At 41.8% G+C, this 12,086-nt stretch overlaps 2 protein-coding genes across 2 annotated transcripts in view; one reads left to right on the top strand and one right to left on the bottom strand.

Moving 5' to 3' along the window:
• Positions 1 to 1,542: 1,542 nt before the first annotated feature.
• LOC122157181 (multifunctional protein ADE2) lies at positions 1,543 to 8,676 on the bottom strand. The gene is made up of 9 exons (XM_042812650.1): positions 8,569 to 8,676; positions 7,878 to 8,075; positions 6,594 to 6,772; positions 6,058 to 6,237; positions 5,855 to 5,968; positions 5,010 to 5,093; positions 4,681 to 4,861; positions 3,374 to 3,532; positions 1,543 to 2,715 (listed from the first exon to the last, which is right to left on the bottom strand). The coding sequence occupies exons 1-9, from the start codon at positions 8,585 to 8,587 to the stop codon at positions 2,549 to 2,551; spliced, it is 1,281 nt and encodes a 426-aa protein (XP_042668584.1). The 5' UTR covers positions 8,588 to 8,676; the 3' UTR covers positions 1,543 to 2,548.
• Positions 8,677 to 9,016: 340 nt separating this feature from the next.
• The window catches only part of PPAT (phosphoribosyl pyrophosphate amidotransferase), a 42,372-nt gene continuing 39,302 nt past the window's right edge, over positions 9,017 to 12,086 (top strand). Inside the window, exon 1 of the mRNA XM_042812649.1 lies at positions 9,017 to 9,161. Coding sequence (XP_042668583.1) covers positions 9,034 to 9,161 — 128 coding nt within the window. The 5' untranslated portion in view covers positions 9,017 to 9,033. The remainder of the gene's footprint in view (positions 9,162 to 12,086) is intronic.

Genomic DNA, 12,086 nt, shown 5'->3' with positions numbered 1-12,086 from the left:
TTATGCAACAATTACATAATCCTGCAAGTACTTAAATTTGAGATGAAATATGGAGCTGGGACTGCAACTCAGTTCTAGGGGCACTTGAACTATGCAGGGCCTTTATATGTAGGGTTTGTTTTTGTAAATCAATCATCTATGTGCTCTCCTTCTGTTGAGGGAACAGATGTAGTTTTTCTTTGGGAATGAATTGCTCATGTAGCTTTCAGGAGGGAAAAAAAGTATAAAAAAACAGCATGCCTTTATGCCATACCCATAAAAGCAAGGTCACTGCTCCAAGCACATTAACTTATTCCTTACAATTTTATCTATATTCAGATGCTACTTATCATTGCCTTTTTTCCCTTTGAATGTTTTTACAGAGTGGGGCTTGGGGGTATTTTTGGAAGTGAATTTGTTATTCAAGGCTAAGGACCACTTACCTGTACCTGCAGCAGCTGAGGTTGTAATACAAGTCCTGCTGTCAGTATTTCCCTCTGCTTGCTGCTACCTTTTAAGAGTTACTCCAGTAGAACAGGTAACTCTGCTGAAGATGACATGATCTCATGGAGTCTGAAGTTTCACAGATTTTTACTGCGGGTATTCCAACTTGAAAAATGCAAATAAACTTGAGTAACCTCTCCATTATAGGGTTTTTATTTGTTTTACAATGATACAAGCACTTAAGGTGTTGGGTTTTTGTTTGTTTTTAACCAATGAGAAATGCTTGCCTTTCATAGCAAGAACTTTAGGAAGAATTTTATATTAAACAGTTGATTTGCCCCATTCTAGGGCAATCTTAATATCAGCAACTGACAGTGCAGGTTTTCTCTGCTGCTTTCAGCAATACATCATCAGTGCTAACTACAGTGAATACTTTTTGCAAGGAAACTTCACAAACGGGGCCTCACTTTTGAGGATTTAGTACAGACTGCAATAAAGGAAGAACACTCAAAAACTGAAGAATGACCTTCTCCATGGCAACTAAAGCACTTAACATGCTCATGCCTAACACAGGTTGTCAGTGTTTACAAACAAAGTTAGTATAATCAGGGTGAAAGTGATTTGATATAAGAAATGAGACACTACACAGAGCATAGTTTTTATTGCTAAGATATTTTACCATGAAATTTCAACCTTTTTGTCACTAACTAGCTTTAAGTTGTTTAAAAAAAAAAAAAAAGCACATTCCCCTCAAAACTACACAAAGAAGTAGAGTTGTTTTGCTTCAGCATAGGCTTTGATCAATTTAAGAAGGCTGCATTCAACTGTGAAAGACAGCACTATTTGGAGCTCTGCTATAGCTACGTAGAAGATGTGGTCCTTCATGTGAAGGCTAAGAACAGCAGAAATCAATCCAGTTTACCCTCATTAAGTAAATGTGAGCTACTACACACTAGTAAAACTATATTTTATGAAAAAGCAACAGGACTTCTTCCAACAGTAAGCAACATTATCTACTACTTTATGCTGGTTTAATACATAAGGTTCTTTTACAAGTGTTTACTGTACCTTAAGAGCTGATGACTTATTGTGTATCTTATCAAGTCTCCACAAGGCAACTTTGAATTAAATAGTTTATTTAATTATAAAAGCATAAGTTGTACATACATTGAGTAATTGCATATTTCTTGGAATCAGTACCTATTTTGAAGAATGTTATGTGCAAAGACAAGACAGTCATGCTTAGGCTTGCCCCTGGTATTCTGTTGCTTTACTATTTGTTCCCACCTTCAGTTCAGTATATCTCCCATGGAAACAGAATGAGGGAATATAGATACATTTGATGTGTATGAGGATAATTTGACAGCATCACATACATCCACAGTAGATCTGCCTAATATTTGAAGGGCAAAGACTGGACTAGTCAAGAGTTATACAGCAAGTAGGCAACAAGCCTAGTTATGGTTCCATTCAAAATTAGAGTTTGTCACAAACAAGAGAACTGTTAATTTGAGAAGTTATGTAATAAAGTTATTGATGGGGTGTATATACATACACACATGTACACATGAAAAAATATATGTTTTTTTAAATAAGGCAATTATTTCTTTCAGGCTCTTACTCATTTTTAGCCTATTTTCTTATTAATACAGCATGTTGCCATTTTATTGCTAAAAGAAAGCATACCATTATTACAAGCAGAACAGTATCAGCACTAGTTTTAGTTAGCAGTCCCATTGAGTTAATAAGCTTCAGGACATACATTATTACTATGTAAAAATGTTACTTTTACAGAAAAAAAAATGGATTTCTATTTAAATCACACAAATTATGTTGACAAAACCATCATCAGTAGTTAACAGTATACACTAAAGAGCAGAACAGCACTATTTTGCAACTACAGAAAGATGTCTAAAATATTCTCATCTTTTACTAAGTGGTTATACTAAAAAAAAAAAAAAAAAAAATACATAAGAGGGATGAGGACACAGCAAACTTATCTGCTGCCCTAAAGATGCTTCCTTCTGTATGAAAAGATTTCTCACATCATACAACTGCAAATCCTGATGCAAATGCATGTGCACACCCTTATCTTTGCCTAGCTAGGAGTAATTACTTGTTGGACTTACAAGGTGCACTCCCGCAATTTTTTGTCAGCCTGTTTCAAGGAGATCCATGTATTTAACATGTTTGATCGCAGTTTGGCCCATACCAAGTGGTTGTTCAACCCAAAAATCTGAGCAGCAAACTGAGCAGCTCCTTCAGGTGACAAAGTAGTAGGACAGCCAAGACCTGCAAAGAAAGCAGAATGCTACTTTCAAAAAACATGTTTTATAAGCACAAGCAGAACGTTGCCTCTAAATGACTGTTTAAGACAGTGCTTGTTTCAGCCCTCAAGAGGCATGTGATTTAGTTTTAAAGCTACTGAAGTGTCAAACGTCTCAATACTTCTCTCACCATGGCATTTGAAACCCAAAGCCAGCATAGCAATAAGTTTATGAAGAAAGAGGTTAACAGGCTGCTGGGCCAGTAAGCTGCCAAATACCTGTTCTAGTCACTAACTGATCAGAATTCATATGGTAGCAATACACTGCTGTAGAAGAGTCAAGCTAATTGTAGAGAAAGAAATTATTCGATCTTTCATCACAGTAAATTTACTGAAGAAAAATGGAGTACTATAAGCAGAAACAACAGCTTCCTATTGTTACTAACTCCTCTTTCAAACTCGTATATTTAGCAAGGATAAGCAAAGGATCATATCTTTCTAAGGAGTATTTGTACATAATCTCTGACTTCCCAGCTGCAAAAAGCCCAGACAAAGACTGCATGCAGATTTCTAGAGACTGTTCAGTACTGATCAAACCACTGTTTCAAACAGTGCACGTACATGTTTATGATAAAATAACTATAGCTAGGTCTGCACAATTGCACATGCTGAAGATCATCTTACCACTGGGCAGTCTGAGAGAAGACCACACATCCTGAGCACCCCAGTCAGATGAGAGGGGGGGACAGTTGACAACAGGATAAGCAGTGTTACCAGACATTACTGGTCCTAAACCATTGCTTCTGCCAGCTACTGCAACAAACACAGTTGGGATTCCATCTCCTTGCAGGGGAAAAAAAAAAATAAAAATAAAAAATAAAAAAAAAATAAAAATAGGCAGTCACACAGAATCACACAGAATGGCCAGGGTAGGAAGGGACCTCAAGGATCAATCTCCAACCCCTTGCCACATGCAGAGCAGTCCATCTTGCTTCCTCCCACTTTCTTTTCTGGAGTTTTATCTGAGTATACAGTTCTTCAGTTTGCAGTTAATTTCTTTCATTCCATTACACAGCACTAAAATTTATGTTGAATTTTCCCCTTCACAGAAACAACTGATCTTACAGCCTTAAAACCCAGATACTATTTACCATAACTGAACAAGTTAACATGACTTACTCTGCCTCTGCTTGAGAGAAAGTATCAGACGAATGGGTGCTGCTTTGCTTTTGGAAAGAGCAACATTTAAAAATGAGGGATTTAGTCAGCTACGTTCTGGCTGAAGTGTTAAACTATAGGTTTTTTTTTTTCCTATAGTCTTAATTCATCGCAAAATAAGTGAATCTCAGCTGTGATTACCATCTTTGTACTTTTGATCCAATGTAACTGCTTCATCCTCTCACCAAATGCTAATTTCTTTCCTGTGTAAGGAATATTCCTACAAGTTAATTTTTATCTCTTCTCTGCTAGCCTATAAACCATTTCAAAGAAAAGTCAAGTTTTCTTAGTAAAAATCTGAATTAAAATAAAGTATTTTTCTCATTGCATAAGAAAATGATTGAACATTTTCAACAAATGGGTAGGATGATGGCAATATCATCTGTGTTGTAGGTAAGCAAAGAACATTTATAGTCAGCTAGAGGAAACCACCATTCTTCCCTGTTTCAGAAATACATTTACTGCAGTATCTTCCTACTGATGCAGGTATTAGCACAATCAAGGCTTGGGCAAAGAAGTTCAGTAGTGAGATATGATCAGAGTTCAAGCTCTTGAATAATGGAAGTTCTGAGACAATATGTTACTTTGTAATTGCTTAGTGCAATCTACTATCTATCATGTAATTAACAAGAGTAGAACTGCACTGTAACAGCTTATTGCTGTGTTCAACAAGCAAAAAAATTCTGGAAAAAGCCTACAGAGATACTTAAGTTGACAAGTCATTTCTGTACATGATACTGCTCATTCTCATTCATTAGTTCTTTGACACCTACCTTCATATTCTGCTTTGATTCTCAGAGTTTCATCCGGCCCTTTGTGAGCAGAGGTTACTCTTAACTCACAAGGAATTCCAAAGGTTGCGCATGCCTTCTTTATTTTCTCACAGTGGCCAAGGTCAGAAGTAGATCCCATCAATACCACAACTCTACCTTGGCTCTTTGTTTTCAGAAGCAGCTACAAGAAAGAATTAAGTGAGAAGACAGAAGGAAGAAGGGGAAAAAAAAAAAAGGAGAGAAAAAAAAAAAAACAGTCAAGAGACTGAAGACAGTTATCAAAGACCACATACACTGTTCATTAGAAGAAAAAAGTCAGCAGAAAATACCTCTACTCTTTCTGCAACCCATTCAAAGTTTCTCTTAACCATCTGCAGTGCTTCAGGAGTCACTTCCTTCAGGTCTCGATAGGACTGAAAAGGAAAAAAAAAAAAACCACAAAAAACAAAAGCAAGAGTTAAAGGTGATCTTTTGCTTCAGGTGCACAAAGCAATTCTCTTTGCTACCACCATTGGTACAAATACCCCCAACTGAGGCATTTATGCCATTTCAAGGAAAGAAGATGAGCTGGCATTGGTACAGTTACAGGAGAGATTCTAAAGTGAGTTTTTCTTTACGTAGAAAAGGAAATGGAAAGAGCAAAGTCTTTAATTCTACGAAAATAAGTTTGAGTGGATGTGATTACTTCTTTTAAACATGGATATGGAAGCAAGGAAAAAACAAACTACATTAGAATTCATGGCCACTTGTAACATGGAAAGCTTTTTGCCACAGGGCTATCAAGGTTTCAATAGTTTCCAGGTGGGTAAGCTTAGGGAAACAACCAATTTGAAGTTGGAATTTGCAGTGATTTGATTGCCTGCAACAGCAAACCAAACAGCAAACAGCCAACCAAGGTTCTGCATGATGTTACCATGCACCTTATTTTAGGAAGATGAATAAAAGTACATTCAGAGCAATTCACTTGAGGATGCCACTACATGATTCATTCAGTAATACAATAAATCAGACAGCAGAACTGCTTTAAGTTTGATGACAGTGAAGTAACACCCCTGCTTCCCTACTCTCCCCCACTATTTAAAGAAAACAGAAACAGATGCTTAACTAAAGGGTGGAATTTTTCTTAATCCTTCTCCTTTCCCACTGACTTAAAATTTAAAGACCAGCATGTTACCTGTTTGTCCTTCTGCTGGCTTCTGTCTCCTGATGGCCACAGTCTCCATGAATCATTATCAATAACATCAGCAAGAACAATTTCTTTGGTCAAAATATTAACACCAAATTCAATCTATAAAGACAATAAGAAGCTTCTGTAAGGAACTATAGCAATATATTTTCCTGTCAAAATTAGGATCACGGGAAATCAGATTTTCATACCTTCAGGTCCACCAGAGTGCAGTTTTGGGGCTGCCATGATTTTTCCAGGATCTCAAAAATAGCTTGAGTAGAACGAGCCATAATATCTACTTCAGTCTTGCCAATAGTAAGTCCAGCAAAAGAGAATTTTGCTTCAATTAGCTGCTCCTCAGACCACTGTGGATCATTATTAGCATCATCCTGTTAAGGAACCAAACATAAAGCACGCAAGTTCAGTTGCTATAAGGGAAAATTAGCCATTAGAAAATAACGTTATTGCTTTAAAAAAAACCAAAAACTTATATATACTCTTTACCATTCAGCATTTTCAAAAGCACTTTGAGTTATCTACTTTATATAATTTGGCTTGTTATTCTTTGATGGCTTTGTGAGCCAGTATTGTATCGATGAGAACACATGAAAACATCAGAATACCTGAACTAGTTACTCCTTAAAAGGAGGTCAGTCAGTGCAACCTCTTATCCATTAGCATTTTAAATAAGATACTACAGAGTTTTATCTTTAAGTTTGATTCTCACCACAAGAGAGCAACTTACCTTGTAAAACATCTCAATTTTAGGTGGGTAAAACTTATAGCCTTCTTTGACACCAGGGTTTCTTTTGAGGAAAGAGCCAGTAGCAATTCTTCTGCAGACCCATTCAATTGGGATCATTTCACAGTGAGCTGCTATGAAAGCGGTGTCACTCTGTTTCCTGACAAAAGCTGTTTTGATTCCTAAATAGAAGGATGGCAGCTTAGTTTCATTAGTAGGCAAACTCCACAGTTGAATCAAGAGTCACAAGGAACTAAGTTTAAGCACAACAAAATCTTGCACTTCATTGTACTTAAAGGATGAAGTGAATCTCTTTAGGGTATTTTAAGCCTAAGAAAAGGGCTTTTTTTTTCCCCCCCTTGTATATGTGCTTTTCAAAGGCTCACACTGGTTCCATTATAAAGGAAAGAAAAACTTTAACAGAATTTGTTGAACTACCACCTTTGAAGAAGTTAAGGTTAAGAAGAGTTGCGAAAAGCAAACAAACTTCTACAATAACACATTCACGTTATCTGCAATTTATGCCCTCAAATAATCAAACCACAATAGAAAGAATCCTGGAAATTATTTTGTTGCTTTAAAATGCAACCGGAATTTACTCTATAGTGCCAGAAGCTACCAAATAAAAGCCACTTAAAAATCTTTGAGGCACCTTCTCAGCATTTAAAACTCATACTATACCCATAGGCTATTGGATATTTAAATTGTTAGGTTAATTACTGGCCATACAAACTTAGGCAACGTATTTAACTCACGCATAAACAACAGGCTTCCCAGGGAAGCCAGCAGCTGGAGGTTATACCGAATGACCCAATCATGCACTCCTCTTCACCAATCTGCAGAAGACCTCAGTATCTGCTAATGCTTTAAGAACTACTTGTACAGAAGTAAATATAATTCTACAGAGGCCTTCTTTCTCTTTCTCACACATGGAACACACTAGCTATGACTTTGCCGACTGACTAAAATTTATTACTTATTATAATAGATCATACAGTTTTTACATCAGCTGAGACTGAGCAGCAAAAGGGAGGTCCAGGGCTACATTCAGACTAGGGTAGAACCTCTACCACGTGGTCAGAAGATTATGCCAGATACTCTCATGTTCCAAATGACTGGGCCACCCACCCAGCTCTGTAGTGTCAGAGACAAAAGGTGAACTGAAAATTAAGTCTGAACAAAACATATCAGAGCCTTCAGGGAGGCTAAGGAGGAGCATGGAATCGGCAGTGTTGAGTAACAACACGTGCAGCATGCAGGCATTAATTCCACCTCTGCAATACAAACCTGCTTCCTGCAGCAGCTGGAACACGCAGCTGGTGGTGGTGTTGGAGATGGCAGCCTTCCCCTCCATCCGGTCCTTCCTGGCGGCATTCCCCGCCGTTATTTGGTCCTTGGACTGCATCAGAACGCATCCCGGGATATCCGGCAGCTCATACACTTCTTTCGTTTTACCTTCATTAACTTTTTTACCAAGTTTCAGTTCTAGAGAAAAAGTAAAATTAAGAGCATTTTAGATGCGAGTTTTGGTCGCGTACGTCAGCTCGCGTGAGAGGCGCAACCAGCCCCAGCGCCATCTGCACACGCAGCCCGGGGCTGCGGGCGCTGCCTGGAGGGCTTGGTACGGCGGGAGCCCCTTTCACAACTTTTTCACCGTTTTCCAGACTCCGAAGCCCAGCTGAGCGACACGCCCCGCGGCGCTCCGACCGCGACGGCAGCGAGGCGCGGAGCTTTTCGGCTCCGGGACCGCGGGACTCACCGCCCACGCTCCGCCTCCGCTCCTCCGGGACGCGGATAGCGGCACCTCTACCTCCGGGGCGAGGGAACGAGAAACGGTTAGAAGACGGCGTCGCAAAGAGAAACTTTTCTGCAGACGGCCCAACGGGGAGCGCGGCAACGCGGTTCCGACTCCCGCTCCCACGCCCTCCTCCCCGCTACCGCCACCCCATCGGCACCCAACGGTCGCGGCGCGCGTTACCTGAGGCGGCGGGGGCCATGGCGATAACTGCGGCGGCGACGGGCACCTAGAGCACAGGAGAAGAGCTGAGCACACGCGGTCGACCCGCCGCGGGAGTAAGAAGGGCCCGGCGGAAGGGGCGGGCAGGCGGGGCGGCGAAGCCCGCGCGCCAATCGCCGCTCAACGCGGCGGGGCCGACCCGCGCCCCTCCATCCCCACCCCCGAGCGAGCGCTGCCCCGTCCCACGCCTCGGCCAATGCCGGCTCCCCGCCGTCCCGGCGGCGGGGCGGGGGGTGGAGAGCGAAGAGGGGACCGGGCGGGGAGCGAGGCCGGAGGCCCCCCACGCATGTAAATGAGGAGGCCGCCCGGCAGGGTACCCGCGGCTCCGCGCGGCGCGGCGTTGTTGGCTGCGCGCGGCGTCCGTAGGAGCGCGCGGGAGGGATCCGCCGGAGCGGGCCGGGCCGGGCCCCGCCGCCACGTGCCGCCATGGAGCTGGAGGAGCTGGGCATCCGCGAAGAATGCGGCGTGTTCGGCTGCATCGCCTCCGGCGTGTGGCCCACCGAACTGGACGTGCCCCATGTGATCACGCTGGGGCTGGTGGGGCTGCAGCACAGGTAAGGGGGACGCGGCCGTTCGGACGGCGCACCCTGAGGGGGGAAGTTAGCGCGGGGCCGGGCACTGGGCCGGGCCGTCCTGCCGACGGCGGAGGAGGGAACTGTGCGGCAGGGGGCCTGTCCGGCCCGGCCCGATCCCGCACCGTCCGGGCAGCCTCCCTGGGCCTCGGAGCTGCTCCCGGGCACGCTTCGGAAGCGGCATCGCCCCGGACCGGCTTTGCGCTCCTCCCGACCCTGGGCCGCGCGGGAATGCGGCAGGGATGCGCCCGGCCCGGCCGCCCCGCGGCTGCCTTAGCGACTCCCTGCTCTGCCATGCCATGCCCGGCATTGTGCGAGATGCTCGTGCCTAAATGCAGTCCCGCCGACCTGAATCTACAGAAACAGAACGGTTCTCGAGGAGTTTCAAGCTCCTCTTAGGCGTAACCGTTCAGATGTATCATAATAATAAAATAAAACTCGCCGTCTACCTGAGAGACATATGGCTGTGTAAAGGAAGCTGCATTCGCTGCGATTCAGTGTGGAAAGTGCGACCTCCTCGTGGGAGCACCCGCACAGGCTCACACGCACATGCTGCGTCTGGCTGCTGGCCTGCGAACACCTGCACAATATTGCTTAACTTCCTCTTGCTGGACGGTAGGCAACATTCACATGCATGGCAACTCGGGAAGGCGTGCTGCTCTAAGTACACATGCACAAATTTGTTCTCTACATTTTTGAGGTCACAAACATGTAAGGGTTGCTCCGAATTTGGTTTGGATCAACAGTAGAAAACACAATCAGTTTTTCTGTTAGATCTGAGTCTCATATACATTACAGGTAAAATGCTGCACCCCTACATCACACTTACATCCTAACAGTCTTCTTTGGGTTGCAGGTGTATCATTTGTGAACTATACATGTTTGTCAGTGTCCATCAAAATCATTTTTATTGGGAATGATAAAGCTACAGAATGCAAGGAATGAAGCCATGTGATCAGTGGCCTCATTTTTGGTTGAGCCATTTTTCTGTAAAGAGCCTGGAAAAACATCCTAGTTCATTTATGCTTATAGTCACACTGCTGGACATGGATGAAGTTTCTTAGTTGGAAATAAAACGATGTATTTTTGTCACTTTGCAACGTACTCTCTCAATGTTTACTGCAACCTTGTTTCACAATTTTCAAAGAATAGTTTTTTTTCTCTCTTTTTCTAATGGATACTTGACAGCTCTATTTGATTTCCATGAGCTCTTTAATATCTAATATCTCCTGTGGCATCTTATATGATAGTAATACTAATGTTGTGGCTGAAGCTGTAAGCAGTTTGCAAGTTATACAAAACTACAGAATAAAGGCATACAGACCCTGCCTCTGATTCTGATCTTAACTCAATATAAGTCAAAGATTTTAAAGGCTGCTTTTTTGGAGACATAAATTTTGATGCATATGTAAAAGGAAACTTGCTTACTTTCACTGTAAAGTGAAAGTCCATGCAACTTGTTACACGTTTGCAAGCAGTCAATAGAAGTGTTGTATAGCTGAGATGTTGATTTTCCCCTTTCCTTCTTTACCATTTCTGTCCATATTCTCTGTATTTCTCCTTAGCATTCTGCTGTGAGGTGTAGTGAAAGGTGCCATCCCTTTCCAGAGATAATAGGGTACCAAATTTGTTCTTACTTCTTTTTGGAACACTTCTTGAAAACCAAGAATCAGATATATAGCATATATTGCATTGGTAAAATCTGTTAAGACTGTTCTTTTAAACTGAAAAGCTAAGAAGTGTCTCTTAGCCATATTCCTTTTGAGGGGGTTAAATATGAAAGGGATGCAGTAAATATTAATGGATGGTCCTAACCATGCCCTCAGCAACTAACAGAGCTTTCATTGTCCAATGGAACATATAGTCTTCAGGCCTCACATTGAAATTAGTGGGGATGTGTAGGTAGTGACTACTGGCTTGAGATGGGTGCAGTCACAATTCTTCTACATTGCTGATTGTTCCTGTGCTATACATGTGAGAAATTGTCCTTTAATTCATCTTGGATTTTAAAAATTAGGATCTTCAGGCGTTCTTGAGATGACCCACAAAAAAAGAGAAAGCTATTGGGAAGTTGTTATAATTTCTGGTCTTTGAAATCATATCTGTACACATAAACATAGAGTTTTTGTTACATGACACAAGAACACATGGCATGAATTCTTTGTGCTAAATGTCCTGATACAGTTGTTTTCAGCAATGTGAAGGGCTTTGCTTTTTGTGCTAAGTGGCCTAAAATGAGGTGAGATTTTTACAGTGTTAAAAAGATAGTCAGACACTGGAGAGATTTACTTCAGTGAGGATCTTTGCAACTGAAAACTTAAAACTCAGTACACTGGATTGCTCCAGGAAAATATTTTAGCATGAGTTCAAATGCATGTATTTGAATGGTGCTCTTTCTACCACTGAAACTCATCTGCGTGAAGTCAGGTATATGTGTCAGCTGGGTTCTGCAGTGAGCCCACAAGCAGGCACAACATGAAAGACAGACTTGGGATCTCACTGCATTGACGTGAGCAACAACTTCTAAGTTGTTTGTTTGTTTGTTTGTTTGTTTGTTTTTCCTCTCTAATGAAAAAACAGCTGCCTGAATTTGGAGCTTAAATTTGCACTTCTTTAAAGCAGAAGGCAGTATATGGCTTTTTATTGGCTTTACTTTATAGTCATGTACTGTGAACTGAAACAAAAACTGAGTGTATTCCTACTTGCACACTAATCAAGGCCTTCCCTGCACTAAGAACACAGTCCCAATTTAACTTAAAACCATTTTTTAGCCATTTTCATCTGATCTTGGCACATTCTATAGCTGCGTTAGCAGTGAATTCTCTGTGAAAACTTTAAGGCTATTGAAGTTAAAACTGTTACTTTGGATTTAACACTAAGAAAACTTAAAAACAGGTATTCTAAGTC

This window comes from Centrocercus urophasianus, unplaced genomic scaffold (genome assembly GCF_019232065.1).
Source record: "Centrocercus urophasianus isolate 14NV4802_14NV808 unplaced genomic scaffold, USGS_Curo_1.0 seq_13, whole genome shotgun sequence".
NCBI classification, from domain to species: domain Eukaryota; kingdom Metazoa; phylum Chordata; class Aves; order Galliformes; family Phasianidae; genus Centrocercus; species Centrocercus urophasianus.
This window is presented reverse-complemented; position numbering and strand designations above follow the sequence as displayed.

Bases quoted from the DNA above. Each gene is read 5' to 3' on its own strand.
- LOC122157181 (XM_042812650.1), bottom strand. The intron at 3,533-4,680 runs GTAGGTGTCAAA...TTCCCCTGCAAG, and splicing joins AATCAAAGCAGAATATGAAG to GAGATGGAATCCCAACTGTG. The intron at 2,716-3,373 runs GTAAGATGATCT...CTTTCTTTGCAG, and splicing joins TTCTCTCAGACTGCCCAGTG to GTCTTGGCTGTCCTACTACT.